This window comes from Sus scrofa, chromosome 12, assembly GCF_054392235.1.
Source record: "Sus scrofa isolate SSC_HxYL_T2T_F1_AM1 chromosome 12, Sscrofa_HxYL_maternal_Yorkshire_Landrace_v2.0, whole genome shotgun sequence".
NCBI classification, from domain to species: domain Eukaryota; kingdom Metazoa; phylum Chordata; class Mammalia; order Artiodactyla; family Suidae; genus Sus; species Sus scrofa.
Window position 1 is genome coordinate 26,948,923 of NC_139394.1, and position 27,733 is coordinate 26,976,655.

The 27,733-nt window shown below is 49.7% G+C and overlaps 1 protein-coding gene across 1 annotated transcript in view; it reads left to right on the top strand.

Moving 5' to 3' along the window:
• Window positions 1-1,038: 1,038 nt before the first annotated feature.
• Window positions 1,039-27,733, top strand: part of ACSF2 (acyl-CoA synthetase family member 2) — a 38,125-nt gene continuing 11,430 nt past the window's right edge. Inside the window, exons 1-7 of the mRNA XM_003131573.5 lie at window positions 1,039-1,179; window positions 24,936-25,131; window positions 25,774-25,902; window positions 26,148-26,201; window positions 26,547-26,665; window positions 26,797-26,962; window positions 27,499-27,594. Coding sequence (XP_003131621.4) covers window positions 1,052-1,179; window positions 24,936-25,131; window positions 25,774-25,902; window positions 26,148-26,201; window positions 26,547-26,665; window positions 26,797-26,962; window positions 27,499-27,594 — 888 coding nt within the window. The 5' untranslated portion in view covers window positions 1,039-1,051. The remainder of the gene's footprint in view (window positions 1,180-24,935; window positions 25,132-25,773; window positions 25,903-26,147; window positions 26,202-26,546; window positions 26,666-26,796; window positions 26,963-27,498; window positions 27,595-27,733) is intronic.

Here is a 27,733-nt window from a genome sequence, read left to right on the forward strand (position 1 = left end):
CTGTATCCCTGCTTCTGGGTCAGGAGAGGGGAAAGCACCCTGCCAGGGCCTTTCCCCCATAGCTCTCCCTCTCCTTCTCTGGAAAAGGGTCAAGGCTACACCAAGACACTGTGGACCAGGCACTCTGGTCTCCAACACCACCTTTCCAGCCAGGTCCAGAGATAAATAGTCACCTTCTTTCCAACCTGCAGACACACTGGGGCCTCAGAGGATCATAAGGAAGGCCTGGGGGGTTAGAGAGAGGGTGATGGGTGGAGCCTTGGCACAGTTGCTTTTCATTCTCATTCAGGGACAGCCTCGCGGAAACTGTGCCTTAGGGCCCCCACCCCGCCGCTAGGGCTGGCAGATGGGGGGAGAAAAACACAGGTTTCCACCACCTTAACGGGCCGGCAGCTCAAGGCAGGGGGAGGGAACGCAGGCTGCCCCTTGGGACACGGGAGTACCAACTGGAGCTGGCGTTTGTCCTCAGCCAGGACTCGCCCCGCGGTGGGGTGGGGGGGTCCTCACCCGCTGCACCTTTTGTCCCGGCTGCCTCCCCTCCCCCGCGGGCCCTGTGCTCCAGCTGGCAGGCCTGGGGGAGCCTCGCACCGGCTCCCCCTGGCCTCTGGCCCACAACCCGGGAACCAGCACGTGACCTGTGCGCTAAGCCGGCTCTTGGGGGGTGGGGGGAGGGATGGACGCGTCTGGCCGCGCCGCTGGTTCCCCCTTTACGAAATCAACACGTTCCTGCGCCCCCAAACTCAGGCCCCTAGTGGTTGGAAGGGGAGAGCTGCCGGGAGCTGCGGCAGGGACTGTCGGGTCCAGAGGGGAAACCAAGGCAATTCTTCGAGGGTGGGTGGGGGGCGGGGCAGGGAAGCGGGTCCCAGGGAAGGTGGCCCGGGATCGGGCACTTCCTCCACGCCTCGTTTGGGCCTCGCCTCGCCCCGCCCCGGCCGGCCCCAACTTCTCCGCAACCCATAGGCAGAGGCGACCCTCCCGCCTCCCCGCGCTTCGCCCCGCCTCGGCGCGCTTTAAAAGTTTACTCCGGGCCGGGACGCTGACGTCGCGAGCCATGGCCGTCTACCTCGGGATGCTGCGCGTCGTGAGGCTGTGCGCCGGGAGGCCGGAGGTGCTGGGGGCCGGGGGCGGCCTCTCCCGGGTTTGGCAGGAAGCGAGGCTGTGGGGCGTCCGTCCCCTCAGGTACGCGGCCCCGGGAAGAGAAGGGACGGGCCAGTCCCCTGGGTGGGGATCCTGGGCGGGGGGCGGCGGGGGGGGGGCGGTCTGCAGAGCCTCGCAGGGGGCAGATGGCACTCAAGCTGGGAGACTCGCGGCGGCTGCACCCCTGGGCAGCACAGGCGAGAGAGCAGGTACCCTGAATCTGGCACCTAGGCAACAGGAAATGCTGGCCTGGCCCACACAGGCTGGGGCTGCAGCTGCAGGGACTCTGCACAGACTCTGGGTTCTGGTTCAAGACTCTAGATTCTTCCAGTCGCGGGCATACTGATGGCCGGGAGTGGGAGCCATTAGCAGTCTGGCCCAAGGCCTGGACTCTCTCCCCAGGACACTCCTTCTGAGCTGGAACCTTTTCATGGTTAAACTTGGGGATCTTCCACCCCGTCTTGTGCGCCCCAGGTCCTGAAGCTCAGCAGTCTCCCCTCTCCTCCTCTGCTGCTGATAAACCCTGCTGGGCTCCTTGCTGCTTCCTTGGCCTCTTTTCTTCTGCTCTGGTGAAGAAGGAAAGTGCCCTGGCAGATGAAGGAAGTGTTTTTCTAGCAAGTGTGCTGCCTCTAAAGCAGCAGCGTAAGCAATACTACCTCCCTCTAAGAGTGCAGATGTGAAAATGTGTTTGGGAAGCAGGGCTGGGCTCCCGCTAGTTATTAGCGGTGGCTTTTATCTTTAGCACCCAGCAGGGGGAGGCCTGGCCACCACTGAGCCTGCCCTGCCACCCACCTAGGCCAGGTACTGGCTCTGGGGTCAGGACAGGGTTTTGGACCCCAGGTGCCATGTAGGCCTGGGCATTGAAAAGGGAGGAGAAGCTCGAAGAGGTTTCTTGTCTTGCCGGCATGGTGTAAACAAAACGAAAAAAAAAAAAAAAAACAGATGAGGGAAGTTGATGGGAGGTCCAAACTCCTCTTTGGCTGGAACTCTGGAGATCACAGTGTTTTGAACTAGCTGGTAGAAAGCATGCAGTGCTTTCGGATTGCTGGGCCTGATTTTTCTGGAGGTGGCTCAAGAAGGTCAGCAGATGGGATTCTGAGGACGAGAATGCTTCTCTGCTGGCTCCGTCACTCACGACCTCCTGCTAAGTGCCTTCCTAGGCAAGCTCTGCCATCACCACCCCACAGCCTTCAAGCCTCACTTCTGGACTCCGGGCGGGGGCGGGGGTGGGTGTACATGTTTCATGATGTACATCAGGCCACCTTTGCAATCGTTCTGGACCTTTGACTTTTTTTTTATGTGTAAACAAAGCAGGTCCCTTACTTGCTACAGTCCTGTAACCTTAGGGTAGGGGTACTAGGCCTCCGAGAAATTTCTGACTCTGTGTCAGGAGGAGAGCCATGTGTCCAGAGAAGAATTTCCTGAGCATCTGGCCTAATTCCCTCCCATCCTTTCCATGCACTCGTGCATGAGCCCTTCCCTACTGACTCTGGTCGTTTGGCCTGATTTTGCTCCTCCTGTCCTCTCGGAAACCCTCAGGAGTCTCAAGCATTCAGCCTATACTCCCGAGAGCCTTCATCATGACCAACCCCTGATGGGTGCCGTAGTTATGAAAGTCATAGAACCCAGTCCTCCGGGGACTTGTAGCCTAGTACAGAGACAAGTCAGGATGACCACTGCTCCGTGTTCTGGGTGCCGTGTGGAAAGCTCCTGGACTTTTGTCCTCTGCTCTTTCTGACCTGGTCCCATATAGCTCGCTTTCTTGCTGACCAGCACCCATGTCTATTCCTTATCAGATCCTTAGTTTTGCCTGTTAGGAAAAAGCAAGAATTTTGAAGCCAGGCTGCTTTGGGTTATAGCCCTAGTGCCTCCACCTACTTGCTGTGTGACTTGAGCATGTGACCTGAGCCAGGAGCCTGTGGAGTTGTCACTAATGGTACCTACTTGCTGAATTGACAAAGGCTTGCTCCTCTCAGCCTTTGCTTTGGGGCAGGCTTGGTCCCTAAGAACCTCCCAGTGGTGTCTAGGTAGGACTTCCAAGTGATTTGAAGGGAGGAAAGGACCCCCTCCTCAGTGACCTCTTTCTTGCACCTGGTCCTCTTTCCAGATCAGTTGCCAAAATGTTGGGCTCTGCCCAGCCCCAAGTCTAGTGCCTGGATCTGCTGGACACTCCCCTATCCATCAAGGTCAGGGCTGTCCAGAGCCCTTTTTCCCCAGAAGGAAAGAGGAAGCTGTCCATTGCTCTCCAGATCTCCTGAACTATCAACCCCTTCCCCTTGTCCACACACACGCTATTCCCCAGGAATGGGAAATGGTCTAGTCTGGGGCTTCCAGGAGCTTTGGAGGGAGGAATCCCATGCTGATTCCTTGGGGAAGCCTGTGAGGCAGCTGCACCTGGGTTATTGCGAGCACTTAGGGCTGGGAAAGACAGAAAGAACAGTGGTTTAGGAGTTCCCATCGTGGCTCAGTGGTTAACAAACCCAACTAGTATCCGTGAGGATGCAGGTTCGATCCCTATCCTTACTGGGCTAAGGATCGGTGTTGCCGTGAGCTGTGGTGTAGGTCACAGGTGCAGCTCGGATCCCGCCTTGCTGTGGCTGTCACGTAGGCTGGCAGCTACGGCTCCAATTTGACCCCTAGCCTGGGACCCTCCATATGTGGAGGTGCGACCCTAAAAAGACAAAAAAAAAAAAAAAGACAAAAAAAAAAAAAGAAAAGAAACTATAAATTTAGACATTGTAATCTGTGAATGATGCAGGTATGCAGTCTACTGTGGCGGGTGCAATGGGGGATACAAGGATGGATGAACTTGTTTTCAGTGACTTCTTTGACTAAAAGGGCTCTACAGGGAAAGATCATAGACCCACTGATTCAAGGAAGTAAGGATGCTGTACCAGGGAGGGTGTCAATCAAAGCAGGGAAGAATCTGACTGGTAGGAATGGGACTGGGTAAGACTTTCTAAAGAGCCCAGAATATGAGCCTGATCTCCAATGACAGGGCTGTAGTTTGAAGGATGAAGTCTATATACTTGTATGAACGCTTGCTTGCCCTAAACTCTTTTGAACCTTGGATATGAAGCCTTGCTAAGATCTCTCACATTATTTATTTATTCAGTCTACAAAGATTTTGGAGCCAGACAGATCTGTGTTCAAAGAACCACTTTCTAGCTGGTAGCTTCCGGAATCAGTTGAACTTGAGACCTTTGTTGTTTGTAAACGGTGTTGTTGTGAGAGTTAAGTGAGGTCACATAAGAATGTTTTGTTTTTTTTTTTTTTCCCCTGTCTTTTGTCTTTTTAGGGCTGCACCTGGGGCACAGGAGATTCCCAGGCTAGGGGCTGAATCACAGCTGTAGCTGGTGGCCCCTGCCACAGCCACAGCAACTCGGGATCCAAGCCACGGCTGCAACCTACACCACAGCTCATGGCAATGCCAGATCCTTAACCCACTGAGCGAGGCCAGGAATTGAACCCGAGTCCTCATAGATGCTAGTTGGATTCATTAACCACTAGGTCACAACCTGAACTCCCTATTTTTTTTTTTTTTTAAGAAAAATCTTTTTTTTTTTTTCATCTTTTTTTGTCTTTTCTAGGGCTGCACCCACAGCATATGGAGGTTCCCAGGCTAGGGGTCTAATCAGAGCTGTAGCCACTGGCCTATACCACAGCCACAGCAACACCAGATCCGAGCCACGTCTGCAACCTACACCACAGCTCACGGCAACACCGGATCCTTAACCCACTGAGCGAGGCCAGGGATCGAACCTGCAACCTCATGGTTCCTAGTTGGATTTGTTAACCACTGCACCACGACGGGAACTCCCAGAAAATTCTTAATTCGTGGCCTGACTCTAAGGAGACCTTCAACCCATTGCATTAATGATAGGGCTTGTGCAATAATGGCTTTGGACATTCCTACAATTATTCCAAGATCCACGGCTTAGAAGCCTGTCTGGAGAGTAGGAAGAACACAGGTCTACTTAAACCAACCTGGGGCTGCTCTGGCTGTTGACAGACACATCGTGCTTATGCTGAGTGCTGGGATAAAGGGCTGCTCTCCCCCCCAACCCCCGATCATGTGTTGAAGAAACCAAAGTATAGGATGTAATTTCATCCCTTGAAAGGGCCTGGCTGGGGGAGTGTCTTGATAAATGGCAGGTACCAATAATGCTACCAGGCGCCTCTCCCTTCAGAAATAAACAAGCTGTTTCGAGCTTAGGAATCATGTTTTGGGAACCTAACCGGCACACGTGCTTCTCAGTTTGGGAGTTAGACCACAGGACAGAAAATCCCAGCCCTACCACTTCTAGTTCAGTATGGCTTTAGGCAAGTTACTCACCCTGTCTGGACCTTGGTTTCTTTGTAAAATAGGCCACTTGGACAAGAGGCACTCTGCACTATTTCTGTGGACATTCTGGGCTTTGGGCCTGATCTCTGAGTCCATGTTCTTTGGGCCTGGTCTCTGAGTCGGTGTTCTTCTCTACATAGGCACAAACACACATTCGCTATCAGTTTTTTTTTGTTTGTTTGTTTTTTATCTTTTTGCCTTTTTTATAGGGCTACTCTCGTGGCATATGGAGATTCCCAGGCTAGGGGTCCAATAGGAGCTGTAGCCACTGGCCTACGCCAGAGCCACAGCAATGTGGGATCTGAGCCGCGTCTGCAACCTACACCGCAGCTCACGGCAACGCTGGATCCTTAACCCACTGAGCAAGGCGAGGGATCGAACCCCGCCACCTCATGGTTCCTAGTCGGATTTGTTAACCACTACACCATGATGGGAACTCCCACTATCAGTTTTATTTGAGCTAAAAATGGAAATTTCCACAAATATAGAGTGCCTTGCTCAAAAAAAAAAAAAATATATATATATATACATACATATATATATATATATATATATATATATATATTTGTCTTTTTAGGGCCACACCCGAGGCATATGGAAGTTCTGAGGCTAGGGGTTGAATCAGAGCTACAGTTGCCTATGCCACAGCCACATCCACGCAGGCCCTGAGCCACGTCCGTAACTTACGTCAAGCTCATGGCAAGGATGGATCCTTAACCCACTGATCGAGGTCAGGGACTGAACCCACATCCTCATGGATCCTCTCTGGGTTTGTTAACTGCTGAGTTATGAAGGGAACTCTTCAAAATCTTTATTGTAGCTCTTACCACTTGGGGGTTTTTTGTAGTCTGTGTCCTTTGCAGGCTGTGGACTCCTTCAGGAAAGCTATATTGGGTGGTGAAAAGATTACGGGGCTTTATGGTATAATTATAGACAGTAAAATGTGCAAATCTTAAGTGTACAGCTTGATGGCTATTAAGAAATGTATACACCCATTATGCAACACCCCAAGAAACAGAACTTGTGCATTACTCTAAAACAGTGCCGTTCAGTAGAAATATAATGGGAGCCACATATATAATTTTGTTTTCTAGTAGCCATATTAAAAAAATTAATAGGAGGGTATCCTTGGTGGCACAGTGGGTTAAGGATCCGGAGTTGTCACTGCTGTGGCTTGGGTTGCTACTGTGGCATGGGTTTGCTCTCTGGCCTGGGAACTTCCACATGCCATGGACATGGCCATAATAATAATAATAATAATAATAATAATAATAATAAATAAAATAGAAGCTCCCCTGTGGCTCAGTGGGTTAATGATCTGGCTTGTCTGTGTGGTGGTGCCAGTTTGATTTCCAGCCAGCACAGTGGGTTAAGGATCTGGCGTTGCCATAGCTGTGGCATAGGTTGTAGCTGAGGCTTGAATTTGATCCTTGGCCCGAGGAACTTCCATATGCTGTGGGTGTGGCCACAAAAGGGGAAAAAAGTAAACAAAATAAAAAGTAATGAGAAATAGGCGATATTAATTTTAACAACACATTTTCCGTAACTTGGTAGAGCTAAGACATCATTTCAGCCTGTAACCAATCTTTTAAACATGGCTAAGGAGATATTTTATATTCTTTATTTCATACGTCTTCCAAATCTGGTGTGTGTTTAGCACTTACAGAAGACATCAATTCAGACCAGCCACATTTCAAATGTTCTAGAACCACTACCATCTAGACAGCGCAGTTCTAGAAATTTCTCCAGTCCTCATTTCCAGTCAGTTCCTTTCCCCAACCAGAGACTACCAATGTCACAACACTCTCCATAGATCAGTTTTTCTACTCTTGAATCTTAGAGAGAATAAGTATAGACTCTTGTATGTAGCTTCTTTTTTTTTTTTTTTTTTTTTTTACTTTTTTTTTCTTTTTTTGTCTTTTTAGGGCCACACCTGTGGCATATGGAGATTCCCAGGCTAGGGGTCGAATTGCAGCTGTAGCCGCTAGCCTACGCCACAGCCACAGCAACGCCACATCCGAGCCTCATCTGTGACATACGCCACAGCTCACGGCAACACTGGATCCTTAACCCAGTGAGTGAGGCCAGGGATCAAACCTGCATCCTCATGGATACTAGTCAGGTTCATTTCCTCTGAGCCATTTCCTCTGAGCCACAACAGGAACTCCAAGAATTTTTTTTTTTTTCAAAAACTTTTATTTTGAGATAATCATACATTCACCTGCAGTTGTAAGCAGTAGCACAAACAGATCCCACATACCCCTTATCCAGTTTCCCCCAATGGTAACATCTTGCAAAACTGTAATACAGTATCACAGCCACCGTGTTCCCACTGATACAGTGTCACCAGCACAGGACCCTTCAAGTTTCTCTTCTACAGCCACACTTACTCCTCTCCCATCTCCACCCCTCCTTAGCTTCTAACAATCTCTTATTTGTTTTCTGTTAATAGCATTTGTCATTTCAAGATATTATGTAATTGGAGTTGTATTATCCAATCTTTTGGGATTTTTTTTTTCCACTCTGCATAATTCTCGAGATTCATTCAGGTTGTTTTGTGTATCAATGGTTCCTTTCTTTTTATCATTAAATAGAATTCCTTGCTATGGATGTAGAATTGGTCTAACCCTTCACCCACTGAAGGACCTTCGGGTTATTTCCAGTTCTTTCTTTCTTCTTTTTTCGACTCTGGTATTTTTTGTTTGTTTGTTTTTTGTTTTTTTTTTGGTCTCTTTGCCATTTCTTGGGCTGCTCCCGCAGCATATGGAGGTTCCCAGGCTAGGGATCTAATCGGAGCTGTAGCTGCCAGCCTACGCCAGAGCCACAGCAACACGGGATACATTAACCACTGCGCCACAATGGGAACTCCTCTTTCTTCTTTTTATTTTTGGCCTCCAGTCAGCACATGAAGTTCTTAAGTCAGAATTCAGATCCGGGGCATGGTTGCAACCTACACTGTAGCTGTGGCAACACCAGATTCTTTAATCCACTGTACCGAGCTGGGGATCAAATCTTGGCACTGCAGAAATGCCCCCAGCCCTTTGTGCCACAGGGGCAATTCCTGTTTCCAGTTTTTTTTCAAATTGGGCAGCTACAAGCATTCAGTTCACGTTTTTGTTTTGTTTTGTTTTTTTGTCTTTTTGCCTTTTCTAGGGCCGTTCCTGCGGCATATGGAAATTGCCAGGCTAGGGGTCGAATGGGAGCTGTAACTGCTGGCCTACGTTAGAGCCACAGCAATGCCAGATCCGAGCCACGTCTGCGACCTACACCACAGCTCATGGCAACACCGGATCCCCAACCCATTGAGCAAGGCCAGGGATCAAACCTGCAACCTCATGGTTCCTAGTCGGATGCGTTAACCACTGAGCCATTATGAGAACTCCCAGTTCAGGTTTTTGTGTGAACATGTTTTCATTTATCTGCGACCATAATTCTTTATGGTTCTCTTTGGTGTTCGCAGGAGACTGGTTCCAGGACCTCTGTCAGTACCCAAATCTGTGATGGTTAAGTCTCTCATATGGAAGGACTGTAGTAGGAATTCCCATCGTGGTGCAGCGGAAACGAATCCGCCTAGGAACCATGAGGTTGCGGTTTCAATCCCTGGCCTCACTCAGTGGGTGAAGGATCTGGCATTGCCGTGAACTGTGGTGTAGGTCGCAGACGCGGTTTGGATCCTGGGTTGCTGTGGCTGTGGTATAGGCCAGCAGCTACAGCTCCAGTTTGACCCCTAGCCTGGGCACTTCCATATGCCATGGGTGTGGCCCTAAAAAGCAAAAAACAAACAAACAAACAAACAAAAAACCCAAAACCCAAAAGGATTGTAGTAGAGTCAGCTCTCTGTATCTTCTGGTCCACGTCTGCATATGGAGCCTGTGGGTTCAGAGGGCCAACGAAATGTATTTCTTGGGGATAATTGCGCTGAAGTGCAATTGCTGGTTTACATGGTAGTTGCATGTATAGTTGCACAGACACTACCTGTTTTCCAGAATGATTGTACCATTTTACATTCTCATCAACAATGTATGGGTGATCAGCATCCTCTTCAGCCTTTGGTGTTGTCACTGTTTTTAATTTTTCCCCTTCGGGTAGGTGTATGGCGATATCTTATTGCGGTATTAATATGCATTTTCCTAATGGCTAATGATGTTGAGTAAATTTCACGTGCTTACTCACCACCTGTATATCCTCTTTGGTGAAATATCTATGTCTTTTGCCCATTTTCAAGTGGGATTGTTTGGTTTTTTACTGTGGAGTTTTCAGAGTTCTTTATGCAGTCTAGATATACTTGTCAAATACGTAGTTTGCAAATATTTTCCCCCACTCGGTAGCTCACCTTTTTGTCCTCTTAACAGGGTCTTTGGCAGAGCAGAAAGTTTTAATTTTGATGAGATCTGGTTTACTAATTTTATGAATCGTGCTTGTGGTGTCAAGTTTGGGATTATTTTGGCCATGCCCATGGCATTCAGAAATTCTCAGGCCAGGGTCGAACCCACACCAGAATAGTGACCCAACCACAGCAATGACAACACCGGATCCTTAACCCATTGAGCCGCCAGGGAGCTCCACCTTCTTTTTCTTGAACAATAGTTGTTATGTTGTTGCTGGCATAAATGTGCCACTCACCAATGTGGGCACATAGAAATTAGAACTTGAGTTCTTGTGGTTCAGTGGAAACGAACCTGACTAGTATCCATGAGGAAGTGGGTTTGATCCCTGGCCTCGCTTAGTGGGTTAAGGATCCAGCATTGCTGTGAGCTGTGGTGTAGGTCAAAGACATGGCTCAGATCCTGCATTGCTGGGTCTGTGGTGCAGACCGGCAGCTGCAGCTCTGATTTGACCCCAAGCCTGGGAACTTCCAGATTCCACAGGTGCGGCCCTAAAAAAGACAAAAACAAAAACCAAAAAAAAAAAAAAGAAAAAAATTAGAAAACTGTTCATAAAAGAAAGAAATAGATCAAGTCGACATCCCTTTTGTAAGCCTCCTCCAACCCACCCCTCAGATAGGCAGATAGCCACTGTCAGAAATTGAATGCATGTCATGTCAGAGCATGTCTTTTGCTTTTAAACAGTAGATTATAGGGCGCTCCCCTTGTGGCTCAGCAGTAATGAACCTGACTAGAATCCATGAGGACACGGGATTGATCCCAGGCCCCCCCTCAGAGGGTTAAGGTTCCGGTGTGGCCGTGGCTGTGGCTGTGGCTAGGCCAGCAGCTGCAGCTCTGATTCGATCCCTGGTCTGGGAACTTCAATGTGCTGAAGGTGAGGCCCTAAAAAAAACAAACAAAAAAACCCCAGTTTTTCTTGTTTTTTGTGTCCATAAACCACACTTAGGTGTTTACAGTTCTTAGCAAAAAATATACCACTGTGCCCTTCTTTTTTCGCCCAACAGTGTGTTTTTGTTTTTTTGCTTTGTTAGGGTCACACCTGAGGCATATGGAAGTTCCCAGGCTACAGGTTGAATCAAAGCTGTAGCTATCGGCCTCCACAACAGCCACAGCAATGCTGGATCCTTAGGCCACTGAGCAAGGCCAGGGATCAAATCTGTGTCCTCATGAATACCAGTCAGATTTGTTTTTGCTGAGGCGTGACGGAAACTCCCACCCAACAGTGTGTTTTTGAGATCTGTTTACATGGATACCTATAGATATAGACAATTCTTTTAATCTACTGTATAGATGTCTGTTTTATGATTCTATCTTCAACAATGCAATTATTGTGTTAAGAGGGTGACATTTTCAGCTTTTTTTAGAAATTGCCCTTGAAAGGCTGTGCTGCTGTGACCAGCAGTAGCTATCAAGAGTTGTGTTTCCCCACAGCCTGGCAAACAGTATTACCGAACATTGAAGGGTTTGCCACTCTGGTGGGGGCTAAAGGGTATCTTACTGTGGTCTGGTTTATGCCTCCCTGATTACCAGTGAGGGTGGGCATCTTTTGAAAAGTCTTCTGTGACTACTCATATTCTTTGCTCATTTACTGTGTTAGATTACTTGTCCTCGATTGATTTATAGCTTCAATACCAATCCTTTGTCTCTTACATATAAAATGAAATCTGTAAACCCATGCAGTTGCTCTCTTTTAGCTTTGCTGGTGATTTGTCTTTTTTCTTAGAGCCCAGGGACCAGCCCGGCATCAAATGCCTATGACGGGAGGAACAGAGATCAGTGCATGACTTGGAACAAAAGCAGGCTATTGATCTCCACTTTCTTTCTAAAGCCTTCTTGCTGGTGGCATGGCATGGCACCCTGCCCAGGCGAGCAGGGGGTCAGCCTCATTGTGGGGGACATTCCTGCGGTTCCGTGGGTCCCTCATGTCCAGTCACCCTCCCTTCTTGGAGGCTTCTGAAAGGTTTAAGAGTTCTTGCCCCAGATCTGGGGCAATTCCAGCCTCTGGCAGGGAGGGTTCACCTGTAATGTCCTGGCCCAGGTTCCAAGAGCCTCTGGGCAGCAGGTAATGCGTAACAGAAGGCAAAACAAACAGCTTCTTCCTCAACTAGATTCTGCAGGCCTGTCTGCTGAGGTCCCTGCCCCCATGACTCCTTCAGAGCTCCCTCATGCTCTGCCTCTGGTCTCTGCCTGATCCTGTCAGGAGCTGTGATCCTTGGTGCCCACAGAGAATTCTAGTTCTGATTTTAGGTGCCAGCCCTAAAATGTCACAGAATGCTACGGCTCCTCACAGGAGTTCCCTGAGCCAGCCAGCTCGTGTTTTTTGTCTAGGGCCTGCTGGACGGCTAGGCTAGGCTGTACTGGGCAGAGCCAACCCTGGGGCACAAGGCTTTCCAGGTTGCTTTAACCAGTGACTGTGAAATTAGGATGCAAAGCCATCATGCCTGGTGCCAGGAGAGGTGACCTGGCACCATGGGATCCAAGGCAGCAAGGAAGGTTAATCAGATGCCACAAAATAAAGCACGGGAAAAAACCAATGCGGACTTGAGGGCTGGGAGGTGGGAGCCAAGTGGGGGTGCTTCTCCATGGGCCTGTGGCACCCTCAGGCTCAGGTTTGCTGCTCCAGCCCCTGCACAACCCCCAGAGGAGAGGTAAAAAGTAAAGTGTAAAGAGCGCTACATTCAGAAAAGGACCCAGTGTGGCCACCCTTAAATTTGGAAGCTTAAGAAAAGGAACTCTTACCTTATCCATAAAAATGAATAATCCCCCCCCCCTTTTTTTTTTCACAGCTGCACCCAGTGTATGGAAGTTCCCAGGCCAGGAATCGAATCCAAGCCAAAGCTTCCACCTGTGCCACAGCTGTAGCAACACCAGATCCTTAACCCACTGGGCTGGCCAAGATCAAATTCATGCCTTTGCAGCTACCTGAGCTGCTGTGATCAGGTTCTTTCTTTCTTTCTTTTTTTTTTTTTTTTTTGTCTTTTTGGTCTTTTTAGGGCAACATATGGAGGTTCCCAGACTAGGGGACTCTTTGGAGCTGTTGCTGCCAGCCTATGCCACAGCCAGAGCAACGCCAGATCCGAGCCACGTCTGCGACCTACACCACAGCTCATGGCAACGCCAGATCCTCAACCCACTGAACAAGGCCAGGGATCGAACCCGCAACCTCATGGTTCCTAGTCAGATTTGTTTCTGCTGTGCCACGATGGGAACTCCCAGGTTCTTTTTTTAAAAAATTTTAATTATAGTTGATTTACAATGTTTTGTCAATTTCTGCTGTATAGCAAATTGACCCAGTTATAATATATATATATTTTTTCTCATATTGTAGTCAGGTTCTTAACCCACTGTGCCACAGTGGGAACTCCCTAATAATGCTCTTTGTAGAAACCTTCTTATAGACACACACATATTTTTGAAAAAATTCTTAAATTTTTAATTTTTTTCCTAAGGGCCGCCCTCACTGCATATGGAAGTTCCCAGGCTAGGGGTCAAACTGGAGCTGCAGCTGCCAGCCAACGCCACAGCCACAGCAACGCCTGATCCAAGCCACATCTGCAAGCTACACTGCAGCTTGCAGCAACCTGGATCCTTAACCCACTGAGCAAGGCCAGGGATCGAACCCGAGTGCTCATGGATGCTAGTGGGGTTTGTGACCGCTGAGCCACAGTGGGAACTCTGTGCACACATATTTTTGGCTGCCATTGGAAAATCAATTGCAGACATCATAATATCAATATTTTCTGTCTTTGCTGATCTCTTGCGGTTATTTTGCTTTAATTTGTAATATAGACATCTTCTTCTATGCTTACTGGCCACTTGTCTTCCTTCTCCTGCAAGTTTGGTTATTGTCGTGTTTCCTGTGTCAAGGTCCCCTGTCTGTTTTAGTGGACAGCTGTTTGTGATCTAGTGATGAGGCTGTTTTAGTGCATTTTTAGGGTGGCAGCTTGGACAGGTGGCTTAACTTCTCTCTCAATTTTCTCCACTTGTAAGACAGGGATAAGAGCCCTTGGGATGATTTGCCTGAGAAAACCTGCCTGACAGCTTCACAGGGGAGATGTTCATGCTTCTGCCCCTTCCTTCGGTTCCTCACATCCCTTGCCCATCTCTGCCCTTCCCCACTGAGTGTGCCCATCTGTTTCATCAATCAGAGTCATTACACTCCTGACTTGTCATTAAACGTCTCTATAGACATTCTTGGAAATTACACTGTCAAGTAGTTATCATCAGGTGGCTCCGAGTTTCCCACTGGAACAATATTCCAGTTGGGGGGCTGTCTTCTGGACCAAAGCCTTGCATCCAGTGAGCCACATTCTAAATAGTAGGCAGTGTGTCCTGAGCTGCTCCTGAACGTGGGGAAATATGTATCCACGGAGGAAACGGGTTTCGTGGGCAGCAGTCACGGTGTACCACGCAGAGGGCACACGCACTGCTCTCTCATCTATTGAAACTCTCAGAAAGGAAAATCCTGCTCCACTCAAAACGGCACTTATTGGAGCTCCCGCTGTGGTGCAGTGGGATTGACTTGGGAGCACTGGGATGCAGGTTCGATCCCAGCCTGGCACAGTGGATCAGGCATTAGTGCAGCTTAGTTCTTGGCTGTGGCTTGGATCTGATCCCAGGCCCAGGAGCTCCATGTGCTGCAGGGCGGCCAAAAAAAAACCGAAAAAAAAAAAAAACCCAACGGCACTTATTGGAGCTCCTGCTGTGGCAAAACAGGGATCGGCTGCCTTTCTGGTGCACTGGGCTGCGTTTGAGGATTTGATCCCAGACCTGGCACGGTGGGTTAAGGACCTGGCATTGCTGCAGCTGTAGCTTGGATCTGATCCCTGGCCCCTGGGAACTCCACATGCCACGGGGTGGCCAAAAAAGAAAAAAAAATGCACTTATTTCTTTTCTTGAGTAATTTCTAAGGTGGAAATCACAAACAGATGTGTTTACTTGGCTTGCCTGGCTTTATTTATTTATGTATGCATGGATTTTGCACAGAAGAGATAACGTGTTGCTTTAATTTTTCTGACAGGATGGCAAATAGATACCACAGCCTGTTGCTACAGTTAGGTTATGAATTGTGTTTACAGCAACAGTGGCTTAAGCCCTAGGAGGGTCTTCTTTTAAACTTTGCATTGACATATAACATAGATTCAGAAAAGTACACACATCTTATGTGCTAGCTTGATGAGTTTTTCATAGACTGAACACACTTGTAAAGCCAGCACCCAGTTGGCTGCATGGATTTTGGCTGCTTTCTTGCATAGATTGGTTTGCCTGTTTTTTTTTTTTTTTTTTTTTTGGCCACACCCACAGCATATGGAAGTTCCCAGGCCAGGGACGGACCCTGAGCCACAGCTGCGACCTACACCTCAGCTACGGCAACCCCAGATCCTTAATCTACTGCACCAGGCTGGGAATCAAACCCTTACCGCTGCAAAGACAGTGCAGTTTCCTTAACCCAGTGTGCCAGAGCAGAAACTCCTGGTTTGGCCTGTTTTGTACGTATCGATGGAATCAGACAATATATGCCTTTTTCTGCCTGGCATTTTTCATTTAACATTTTTTAAATGGATTTCATATTGTTTGGGATAGTCATAGTTCGTTTGCTCTCATTTTATAACATTGCAAATAATAAATCACAGTCTATTCAACTGTTTTTATTAGAGTTGATTTACAATGTTATATTAATTTCTCCTGCACAGCAAAGTGATCCAATTGTGTGTGTGTGTGTGTGTGTGCGTGTGTGCGTGCGCGTGTGCGTGTGTGTATAACTTTTAAAGAATATTCTTTTCCATTATGGTTGATCATAATATATTGAATATAGTTCCCTATGCTCTACAGTAGGACCTTGTTTCTCTCTTCTACCACTGATGAGTATTTGAGTAGTTTCCATATTGGAGATAATATAAATATCCTGTCTTTCAGTGAGCACATGTATGATTTCTGGTGGATGTATATACCCTGGAGTAGAATTTTGTGCATTATTTTTAAAGGTGTTTGTTTAAATCATTTTCAGTATGTTCACTAATATGTGCAACCATCCCTATGATCAGTTTAATTCATTAATTTATTTATTGTCTTTTGTCTTTTTTAGGGCCACACCCGCAGCATATGGAGGTTCCCAGGTTAGGGGTCCAATGGGAGCTACAGCTGCCGGCCTATACCACAGCCACAGCAATGCTAGATCCAAGCCGCATCTGTGACCTACACTGCAGCTCACGTCAATGCCAGATCCTTAGCCCACTGAGCGAGGTCAGGGATCAAACCCACAGCCTCATGGTTTCCAGGCGGATTCGTTTCCGCTGTGCCACGATGGGACTTCCCTTACAATCAATTTTAGAACATTTTCATTGTCTCAAAGAAAACGCCCCCTACCCTTGGCCATCACCTCTCTATCCTCCATCCCCTCTGTCCTAAGCAACCACTTACTTTTCTTTCTTTTTCCTCCTTTCTTTCCCCTTTCCTTCCTTCCTTCCTTCCTTTTTTTTTTTTGGCCTTTTTAGGGTGGCACCCACAGCATATGGAGGTTCCCAGCCTAGGGGTCGAACTGAAGCTATAGCTGCCCACCTACACCACAGCCACATCAACTCGGGGTCTGAGCCTCATCTGCGACCTACACCACAGTTCAGGGCAACGCTGGATCCCTAACTCACTGAGCGGTGGCAGGGATGGAACCTGCGTCCTCATGGATACTAGTCAGATTCGTTTCCAATGAGCCACGATGGGAATTCCTTCCTTTACTTCCTGTATCTACAGATTTGTCTAACTTCGACATTTCACCTAAATGGAATTATACAATATGGGATTTTCTGTGTTTGGCTTCTTTCACATACCATATTTTCAAGGTTCATCCGTGTTGTAGCATGTATCAATACTTCATTACTTTTTATGGTCAAGTAATATTCCATTGTAGGGAGAGTCCATATTTCGTTTATCCATTCATTTATCTACTGCTGGGTATTGGGGTTTTCACCTTTGGGCTGTTGTGGATAGTACTGCTATGAATATATATATATTTTTTTAATTTAATTTAATCTTTTTATTACTCAAACGAATTTATCACATCTGTAGTTGTATAATGGTCATCACAATCCAATTTCACAGGATTTCCATCCCACAACCCAGGGTCATCCCCCCACCCCCCAAACTGTCTCCTCTGGAGACCATAAGTTTTTCAATGTGAGTCAGCATCTGTTCTGCAAAGAAGATCAGTCTGTCCTTTTTTCAGATTCCACATGTCCGTGAAAGCACTTGATGTTGGTGTCTCATTGTATGGCTGACTTCACTTCTGCTATGGATATTTGTGTACAAATATCTGAACACTTGGTTTTGCTTCTTTTGAATTGCCAGGTCAGGTGGTAACTCTATTTTTAACTCTTTGGAGAACTACCAAACTGTTGTCCAGAGCAGCTACACCATCTTACATTCCTACAGCAATGCGTAAGAGTTCGGTTTCTCAGAGTTCCCGTTGTGGCTCAGCAGAAATGAATCGGACTAGTATCCATGAGGACGCAGGTTCGATCCCTGGCCTCACTCTGTGGGTTAAGGATCTGAAGTTGCTGTGGCTGTGGTGTAGGCCAGTGGCTGCAGCTTGGATTTGACCCCTAGCCTGGGAACCTCCATATGCTGCAGGTGCAGTCCTGAGACACCAAAACAAAACAAATAAAAAAAAGAGTTCCAATTTCTCCAGTGCTCACTAACACTTGTTATTTTGGTTTTTTCTTTATGGACTTTCTAGTGGGTGTGAAGGTGTATCTCGTGGTTTTGATTTGCAATTCCTGTGCTTGTTGGCTATTCACATAGCTTCTTTGGAAAAATATCTATTCAAGTCCTTTGCTTATTTTTGAATTGGGTTGTTATGTCCTTTATTATTTTTTATTTTTTTTTGTCTTTTATCTTTTTGTTGTTGTTGTTGTTGTTGCTATTTCTTGGGCCGCTCCCACGGCATATGGAGGTTCCCAGGCTAGGGGTTGAATCGGAGCTGTAGCCACCGGCCTATGCCAGAGCCACAGCAACGAGGGATCCGAGCCGCGTCTGCAACCTACACCACAGCTCACGGCAACGCCGGATCGTTAATCCACTGAGCGAGGGCAGGGACCAAACCTGCAACCTCATAGTTCCTAGTCGGATTCGTTAACCACTGCGCCACGACAGGAACTCCTATGTCCTTTATTTATTTAATTTCTTTCTTTTTTTTTTTTTTTTTTAGGGCTGCACCTGTGGCATATGGAGGTTCCCAGGCTAGGGATAGAATCAGGAGCTGTAGCGCCGGCCTACGCCACAGCCACAGCAACATCTCTGCATCTGTGACCTATGTCACAGCCACAGCAACATCTCTGCGTCTGTGACCTACACCACAGCTCATGGCGCTGGATCCCCAACCCACTGATCGAGGCCAGGGATCGAACCCGCATCCTCACGGTTCCTAGTCAGATTTGTCTCTGCTGAGCCACAACGGGAACTCCCTATTTATTTATTTATTTATTTATTTTATTTTTTGTCTGCCCCATGGCATATGGGGTTCCCAGGCCAGGGAGCAGATCCAAGCTGCAGTTCGGACCTAAGCCACAGCTGCAGCAAGGCTGGATCCTTAATCCACTGTGCCGGGCCAGGGATCAAACCTGCCTCCCAAGGCTCCCAAGACACTGCCAATCCTGTTGCACCACAACAGGGAACTCCATGTGTGCATTATTTAGCATTTATTCATTTACTCATTTATTTGAGCACTTCCTACATTCTAGGCCCTGTGAGGCGCTGAGGACAAAATGGTGAACACATTGGTCCCACAAAATGAAGAGTCAAAAGAATTATTTAAAAATTAAAAAAAAAAATTCTGGTTTCTTAGGAGTTCCCATCGAGGCACAGCGGAAACAAATCCGACTAGGAACCATGAGGTTGTGGGTTCGATCCCTGACCTCGATCAGTGGGTTGGGGATCCGGCGTTGCCATGAGCTGTGGTGCAGGTAGGTCACAGACACGGCTTGGATCTGGCATTGCTGTGGCTGTTGTGTAGGCCAGCAGCTGTAGCTCCAGTTAGACCCCTGGCCTGGGAACCTTTATACGCCACAGGTGCGGCCCTAAAAAGCCAAAAAAAAAAAAAAAATTCTGGTTTCCTGACTTTTATGAAATCAGCAGCAGATCCGGGCCTGGATTCTCCCATGCCAACTCTCTGAGGACACCTTTAGGTGGGGCTGTGCTTTGTCTCCAGTTCCCTCGCAGCTCCCACCTGGCTGACGTAACCCCACCTGGCGGTTTACAACACCCAGTCCAAAGATTTACTCTAATTGGGTTGGGAGCAGCTGGCACTGCCAGTCCCCCCTGCCCCCCCAACTCCTTGAACTTCCCACAAACAAATAAAAACCAGGTCTCTTTATTGTCTTTTTCAGGGTGAAATGGGATATCTGCTACTTTGTTTAAGGATAGAAAAAGTGGCTGCCCTTGTTGCCCAAGGGGTTGGGGCTGTGTTTGAGGAAGGAGGGAAGTAGAATCAGTGGTGTTTGCACTTGGGTTTTTGAAATGATGGGTGGTTCTTAAGTTTATGAGCAAATCGCGTTGATAGACGTTTCTAGTACTCTTAAATCCTTTGAAGGAGCAACTCGTTTCCACCTCAACCCTGCCCTACCCCAGTCGCGGTTTCTTGGGTTCAGTTAGTACACAATTGCGGCAAAAATAAAACTGAGATAAGACCATCTCTGGAGATCAGACAGGGACTAAATCCAGAGTGGGAAGAAGAGAGTTACCCACGCCACACTTTCTCTCCGGTTTGGGTGGAGGGTGGGCAGGCATGGCTGTGGCACTGGGGCCGTTGTGCTGGATTCCCCACTCCAGGTTCAGCTGTTTACCAGCTGGGCAGCCACTTGATCTCTTTGCGTTTCAGTTTCCTTATCTAGAGAATGAGAGTTCACAATTCACATCTGCATTTTTTTAGGATTAGCTTCGTGTGTATCCGAGAACCCCCGTCGCTGTGGTTTTAGGAAACGGGAGTTTGTTCTGCTGGGAGACAGCCAGTCTGGGGCTGGCGTGGTGCACCCTGCTGTTAGGCTCCAGGCTCTTCTGTCTTATTGCTCTGCGGTGCCCACACTCACCATGTGGTCCAAGAGACCCGTCATGTGCAGCACTCCAGCCAGCGGGAGAGAAAAAGAGAAGATGCACTTCCCTTTAAGGGCTCTTCTCAGAAGCTGCACACATGACCTCTCCTTAAATCCCATTGGCCAGGAGTTCCCGTCGTGGCGCAGTGGTTAACGAATCTGACTAGGAACCATGAGGTTGCGGGTTTGATCCCTGGCCTCGCCCAGTGGGTTAAGGATCCGGCGTTGCCATGAGCTGTGGTGTAGTTTGCAGACGCAGCTCGGATCCTGCATTGCTGTGACTCTGGCCTAGGCCAGGTGGCTACAGCTTCGATTCGACCCCTAGCCTGGGAACCTCCATATGCTGCAGAAGCGGCCCTAGAAATGGCAAAAAAAAAAAAAACCCAACAAAAAAATCCCATTGGCCAGAACTTTACTCTTGGACCAGATCACCTGCTAGGGGGAAGCTTGGAAATGTAGTTTCTATTGCGTGTGGCCATGGACAGGTAAACATCCAAGGGTGTATTATTATTATTATTATTACTATTTTCAGGGCTGCACCTGCAGCATAGGGAGGTTTCAGGCTAGGGGTCGAATCAGAGCTGCAGTTGTGGGCCTCTGCCACAGCTCATCTCATGACAACACCGGATCCTTAACCCACTCATTGAGGCCAGGGATTGAACCTGCATCCTCATGGATACTAGTTGGAACTCCACTATTTTCAATTTTTTTTTTTCCCTGCACCCATGGGATGTGGGTGTTCCCAGGCCAGGGATCGAACCCACACTACAGCAGCAACCCAAGCCTCTGCAGTGACAATGCTGGAATCCTACTCCACTGCACCACCAGAGAATGCTGGCTGGGGGGGGGGTATTATTAAGAGAGAAGAGACTACGGGGGTGGGGGGTGTCTCTGTCACAGCACTTATCAGAGCCACTGTGAAGATAAAGGAGATCATACACGGGCAATTGAACTGGATTTTTTTTCCTGGGGAACGGGGGGCACATAAATCAACCTGTTGATTTGTCAACTAGACATTCCAAGAGGCCACTGAAGGAGTTCTCTTGCGGCGCAGCAAGTTAGGGATCTGGCATTGTCACCGTAGTGGCTCAGGTCGCGGGTTTGATGCCTGGCCACATGCCATGGGTGAGGCCAAAAAAAAAAAAAAAAAAAAAAAAAGAGGCCACTGAAAACCATGGCCAATGTGCAGAAAATCACGTGCCAGACTAGACAGGACTCTGGGTCATTTTGAGAGAGGAGGGTCCCTGTTTTGAGGCAGAGCTCCCTACCCCCCGCCCCAATCTTAATGCTCTGTTGACAATGAAACCATTAAACTGGCTGAGACCTGTACTTCTGTGCCTTCTGATCCAGATGCTGGGCTGCTGCTAAGACACTGGTTAGCCACTGAATGCAAAAAATGTATGTAGTTAGGATTCACCAGTTGAGAGCAAGAGAAACCCAACTCAGACTGGCTGACGTTTGTTTGTTTGATTTCAGATTCCACATATAAGTGAGACCATGCAATGTTAGTCTTTTCTGTGTCTGGCTTATTTCCCTTGAGCCTAATGCCCTTCAGTTTCATCCATGTTGTTGCAAATGGAGTTCGGCTTTTTTTTTTTTTTTTTTTTCCAAACTAGTTTAAGTGTATACACACACACACACACACACACACACACACACACACACACACACACACACACACACACACACACACACACACATTTATTTATTTTTGCTTTTTACCCATGGCATATGGAAGTTCCCAGGCTCGGGGTCCAATCAGAGCTGCAGCTGCCTGCCTACACCACAGCCACAGTAACAGCAACATAGGATCCAAGCCACCGCTGCGACCTATGCGACAGCTCACGGTAACATCAGATCCCCGATCCACTGAGTGAGGCTAAGGACAGAACCTGCATCCTTATGGATACTAGTCTGATTCGTTTCCGCTGCACCACAACAGGAACTCCCCAAACTAGTTTAAATTTAAAGAGGGGACTTATTGACTCTTGACAGTGAACAATCCAGAGGAAGGTAGACTCAACTCATGACTGGGTCTATAGGTATTTGAAAAATCCCAAGATTGTGTCACTGGGTCTTCCTGCCTCTGTCCCTCTCCATCCCTCCTGCTTTCCCCTGTGTTGGCTTTCCTTTTTTTTTTTTTTTTTTTTTGTCTTTTTGCCTTTTCTAGGGCCACTCCTGCGGAATATGGAGGTTCCCAGGCTAGGGGTCGAATCGGAGCTGTAGCCACCAGCCACAGCCACAGCCACACCAACACGGGATCCGAGCCATGTCTGTAACCTACACCACAGCTCAGGGCAACGCCGGATCCTTAACCCACTGAGCAAGGCCAGGGATCGAACATGCACTGAGCCACGACAGGAACTCCTGGCTTTCCTCTTAAAGCAGGTTTTCTCCACAAGCTTGCTCGTGCAACTCTCACTTTGGCAAATCCAAAGAAAAGAGCATATCTGTTTCCCAGTGGGCAAAAATGAATGCCCTCTACAGTATGTCTGAGGGAAGCATTTTGGTACACTGCCTCTCTTGAGGGTTGTCATGGTGACCATGGGGGAACTACCTCAGCAGTTCTTTAAGCTTGTCACCCTGTAAGTGGCAGGGCTGTGTTCTGCCCTGGCACAGCTGAGGGGACCACCTGGCTTTGGTACAGCCCTCTGAGAAGATTGCCCAGGTAGGTAATTAGATAGCATCCTCTTGAGGATAACCATTGACCTAAGTCCTCAGACTCGAAGGTGGGGAAGCACAGGTATCTTAACTTGGATTCTTCTGAGAACAAGGACTTGGCTGCAGGTGGTTTGTTTGCCATCCTGGGAAGCGGGAGTGAGGGAGTGTGGAGCGGAGAGAGGAAGAGGAGTCAACATGAGTGTGTGCAGGCCACCAGGGTCCTGCCTCTAGGACTTGATGCCACCCGGATCTGTCCCACAGAAGGGGAGACTTGAGGGAGTCCCTGGGCAAACAGAACCACAAGGAAACCATCCCGGCAGCTGAAACCAGAGACGTGCTGAGGGACATGCCATGGGACACCAAAGGTGACCGCCACCTACCCGGCTGGTGGCACACCTGGGATGAAATACTCAGGGCCCCCCAGCTCCAGCCCGGGGCTCACTTGCTCCCCACTGTGTGACCCGATGTCACCAAAGTCAGGAGAGCATCCCCGGCAGCCTGCACTGGGACCCACACTCCTGTGAGATGGGGTGTCTTCTCCCAAAGGAAACCCAGCTTTGCTCCCATGCTGTCCTGTGTACCTTGTTCTTCCTAGAACCTCCCTGACAGGCCATGGGTGGTTAATCCGTGAAAGCTACGCTTGGTCTTTTCAGCTCAGCAGCTGCAGGACAGAATCATCAGGGTGGGTCTTTGGGGTCCTCCTCCTGGAGGAGGCCTGCCTGGAAGGCCCGGCTCCTGGAGCCCACCCCTCTGATGAGAATGGGGTCTGAGAGTTGCCACACTCCCACCCGGACCTGGGTGGGAGGCCAGCGGCTGTCACCTGGGGCAGGCAAGTGGGCACACGCGGCCTCGGCTGTGATCCTTGGACTGCTGGGCACCTTTTTTGTGTGTGTGTGTCTTTTCTTGGGCCACGCCCTTGGCATATAGAGGTTCCCAGGCTAGGGGTCTAATCAGAGCTGTAGCCACCAGCCTACGCCAGAGCCACAGCAACGCGGGATCCGAGCCGCGTCTGCAACCTGCACCACAGCTCAAGGCAACGCCGGATCCTTAACCCACTGAGCAAGGCCAGGGATCGAACTGGTTCCTAGTCAGATTCGGTAACCACTGAGCCATGATGGGAATTCCTGTTTTTGCTTTAATAATTGATAGACTTCAGGAGTTCCCGTCCTGGTTCAGTGGAAATAAATCTGACTAGCATCCGTGAGAACACAGGTTCAGTCCCAGGCCTCACTCAGTGGGTTAAGGATCCAGCGTTGCCATGAGCTGTGGCGTAGGTCACGGATGCAGCTCGGATCTGGCTTTGCCATGGCTGTGCTGTAGGCCAGCAGCTACAGCTCTGACTCAACTCATAGCCTCCATATGCCGTAGGTGTGGCCCTAAAAAAAAAAAAAAAAAAAAAAAGCGATAGACTCCGGACAGTTTTAATAATTAATAGGCACTTATCACATTATAGAATAACCAAGCAGATCTCACCTAGAGTTCTTTATACCCACACCCTCCCAGTCTGGCACAAGTTCCTTGACTGCACTGGTGTGGTATGTTTGTTACAATTAGTGAACATTTGTTGCAATTAGTACATTATTAGTGACTTCCGTCTATAATTTACACTAAAGTTTAGTCCTTGTGTTAAGACTATTCTATGGGTTTTGACATATACCCAGGGATCTCTTTACCAGAATGGAGCAGTGTCTAGGATAAAGCTGTTCCTGGCCCTCCCAGGCCACCTTTCTGCTTAGTCAAGGCAGAGTGACCGACCTCAGCTTGCCTTCTCGGGGGTTTTGGCAACAAGGCTCCAGGCCACTGGTGTCGAGTGGAAACTGAGGACTAGGTTGGGGAAAGAAACTGCTCTCTGATTAAAGCCAAGGAGTCAGGAGTTCCCATCATGGCTCAGTGGTTAATGAATCCAACTAGGAACCGTGAGGTTGCGGGTTCGATCCCTGGCCTTGCTCAGTGGGTTAAGGATCTGGCATTGCTGTGAGCTGTGGTGTAGGTCACAGATGTGGCTCGGATCCTACATTGCTGTGTCTGTGGTGTTGGCTGGCGGCTGCAGCTCCGATTAGACCCCTAGCCTGGGAACTTCCATATGCTTCAAGTGCAGCCCTAGAAAAGAAAAGAAAAGAAAAAAAAAAAAAAGACAAGGAGTCAGGCTCCGGGTTTGGCTTTCCCAAGGGCACATCAGCTCCTAAATGGTAATAGTTCCTGGGGATGGGGTGGTCAGACATTTCTGGAGTGTCCCAAACACGTTGTGACTCAGTGGGGTGGGTCAGGCCTTTGGTGCCAGGAAGGTCTGGCCCAGGGCTGTTGAGCCTATAACCCCTCTCCCCACAGTTCTGGAGAGGTGGATCACACCGCCCCCCTGCCCATCGGAGGCCTCAGCTACATCCAGGGCAACACCAAATTGCGCCTTATTAACAAGACTGTGGGGTGGTGCCTGGATGCCACAGCACAGAAGATCCCGGACAAAGAGGCCTTGGTTGTCTTCCACGAAAACATAAGGTTGACCTTTGCCCAGCTCAAGGAGCAGGTGGGTCCTGACTTTGAACCCTCGATGTGGACAAGTGCTGGTCCCCCAGGCTGCCCTGGCTGGGTGGGTGGAGCTTTGAGGGTGGTGCCAGGCTCTGGGGCAGGATGCTGGGTCTGCCTGAAAGCCCCGAGGGGTGTCAGGGGAAGAGGCAGGGCTGAGGCAGAGGGTGCCTCCTGCCTCAGTCATTTCTGGGGCCCTGTGTTTTGGGTTTTTTTTGTCTTTTTAGAGCCGCAACCCAGCATGTGGAGGTTCCCAGGCTAGGGGTCTCATTGGAGCTGTAGCCGTCAGCCTACGCCACAGCCACAGCCATGCGGGATCCGAGCCGCATCTTCGACCTACACCACAGCTCATGGCAACACCAGATCCTTAACCCACTGAGCGAGGCCAGGGATCGAACCTGCATCCTCACGGATGCTAGTCAGATTCGTTTCCACTGAGCCATGATGGGTGTTCCCCTGGGGCCCTAGTTAACATGCATGGTCCCAAGGCACCTTCCAGATCTGCTGAGGCCTGGGAATCTGCCTGTCCTTGTTCCCAGGTGATTCTGATGTGAACCCCTGGGCCAAAGGTTGAGTTGGGCATCATGGGCCCCTTTCTGCTCATCCACATCTCACCCCTTTGTGCCCCGTCTGTTTACACCAGGTGGACAAAGCTGCTGCTGGGCTCTTGAGTATCGGCCTCCGCAAGGGTGACCGGCTGGGCATGTGGGGACCCAACTCCTATGCATGGGTACTCATTCAGCTGGCCACAGCCCAGGCAGGCATCATTCTGGTGAGGAGGGCCTTGCCTGCACATCTGGGGGTGTGAGGGTCCTGGGGGGGATCATTCAGGACAGGCCCCTGGATCCTTGGCCCCCAAATCACACCAATGCCTGGCTGGTATCAGACCAGCTAGTGCTTTTTCCTGAAGCCCACCAAGGAGGCCCAAGGTACGGGTTGCAGCCTCTGAGGGTGGAGGGCATCGAGAGGGACCACGTCTGCCCAGGACACGTGATGCACCCTTGCTGTCTCCACCAGGTGTCCGTGAACCCAGCCTACCAGGCTCCAGAGCTGGAGTATGCCCTCAAGAAGGTAAGTCTGTTCTTGGGGTGGGGGCGTTGGGGCCGGCTGGTGTCTGGCACAGGGGGCTTCCAGTTGTCACAGAGGGCTGGTGAGGTGGAGGCATGCCCAAATGGGTGACACCCAGGCTGTACGTGGGTGGGAAGAGGGGGTGGCTGGTCCGACGGGCTAATGTGTGTGTTGGGGGTCGCGCGTGCGTGTGTTGTGGTGGTGATGGGGTGTGTGTTGGGGGGAGGTGCCTGTGTGTGTCAGGGAAGTATTGTGGGGGGGGAGAGAGCAACCCTTAGGACTCCACCAGAACCCCAAGCGGGGGCTTCCTGCTGACTGTGGTGGTGGTGGGGCCCTCCTCTTCCACAGGTGGGCTGCAAAGCCCTCGTGTTCCCCAAGCAATTCAAGACCCAGCAGTACTACAACATCCTGAAGCAGATCTGTCCAGAGGTGGAGAAGGCCAAGCCAGGGGCCTTGAAGAGCCAGAGGTGGGGGTATCCCGGGTTGGGAGGGGTGCATCGTGCAGCCTCCCTCCCCCCTCCCCCACCCCCCAGGGATGAGGCTGGCATCTCTGGGGGCCCTCCCTCAGCCCTGACTCTTGCCATGCTGCCTACCCCAGGCTCCCGGACCTGACCATCGTCATCTCAGTGGACACCCCTCTGCCAGGGACCCTGTTTCTGGATGACGTGGTGGCAGCTGGCAATCAAGAGCAGCATCTGGCTCAGCTCCGGCACACGCAGAAGTTCCTGTCCTGCCATGACCCCATCAACATCCAGTTCACCTCGGTAGGGCAGAGGTCTCAGGTCCCAAGCCCAGGTTGGCACCCTCCCCCCCTGCGACCCAGTCACCCTCCCCTGAGAATGAGGAGGCAGCAGAGGAGATCGGGAGAGCAGACGCTCTTCTCCCTGGGCTGGACCTAGCTGTCCCCTCTGCCCTGGAAAACAGCAGCAACTGGTGTCCTTGTCACCTGTCCTCCCCTGGCCTTCGTCCCTGGCACAGGGACAGGTACATTGAGCCACCACAATTCAGAGCCCCTCATTTAACAGATGGGGAAACTGAGGCCCAAAGAGGGCATCTGCTGGTGGGCCTCAGAGTTCTCTGCCTCTCTGGCATGAGGGTAGACCGTGTCTTCCACATCTCTGGATCCTAACCCCTGGCACGTGGCAAACCTTCATGAGGACATACGGAACGAAAGAATGGGTCTGGGCCAAGGTCCCAGTCTTCCGATTCCCAGTGCACTGCTCTTGCATGCCGTGGCCCGGGGGTGGGGGGGAAGAGATGGGACAAAAGGAGCCAAGCCATCACCTGCTTCTCTTGGCAGGGGACAACCGGCAGTCCCAAGGGGGCCACGCTCTCCCACTACAACATCGTCAACAACTCCAACATGATAGGGGAGCGCCTGCAACTGTCACAGAAGGTGAGGGGGTGCCGGCCCAGCCAGGGCTTCCTGGCATCCTGCAGGGGCGGGCCGCCTGCTGGGCTCCCCCCTGCTGGCTAGAGGAACTGGCTTCCAGAGCTTCCGGCCCCACAGTAGACCCAGCCTCCTGCCTCCATCT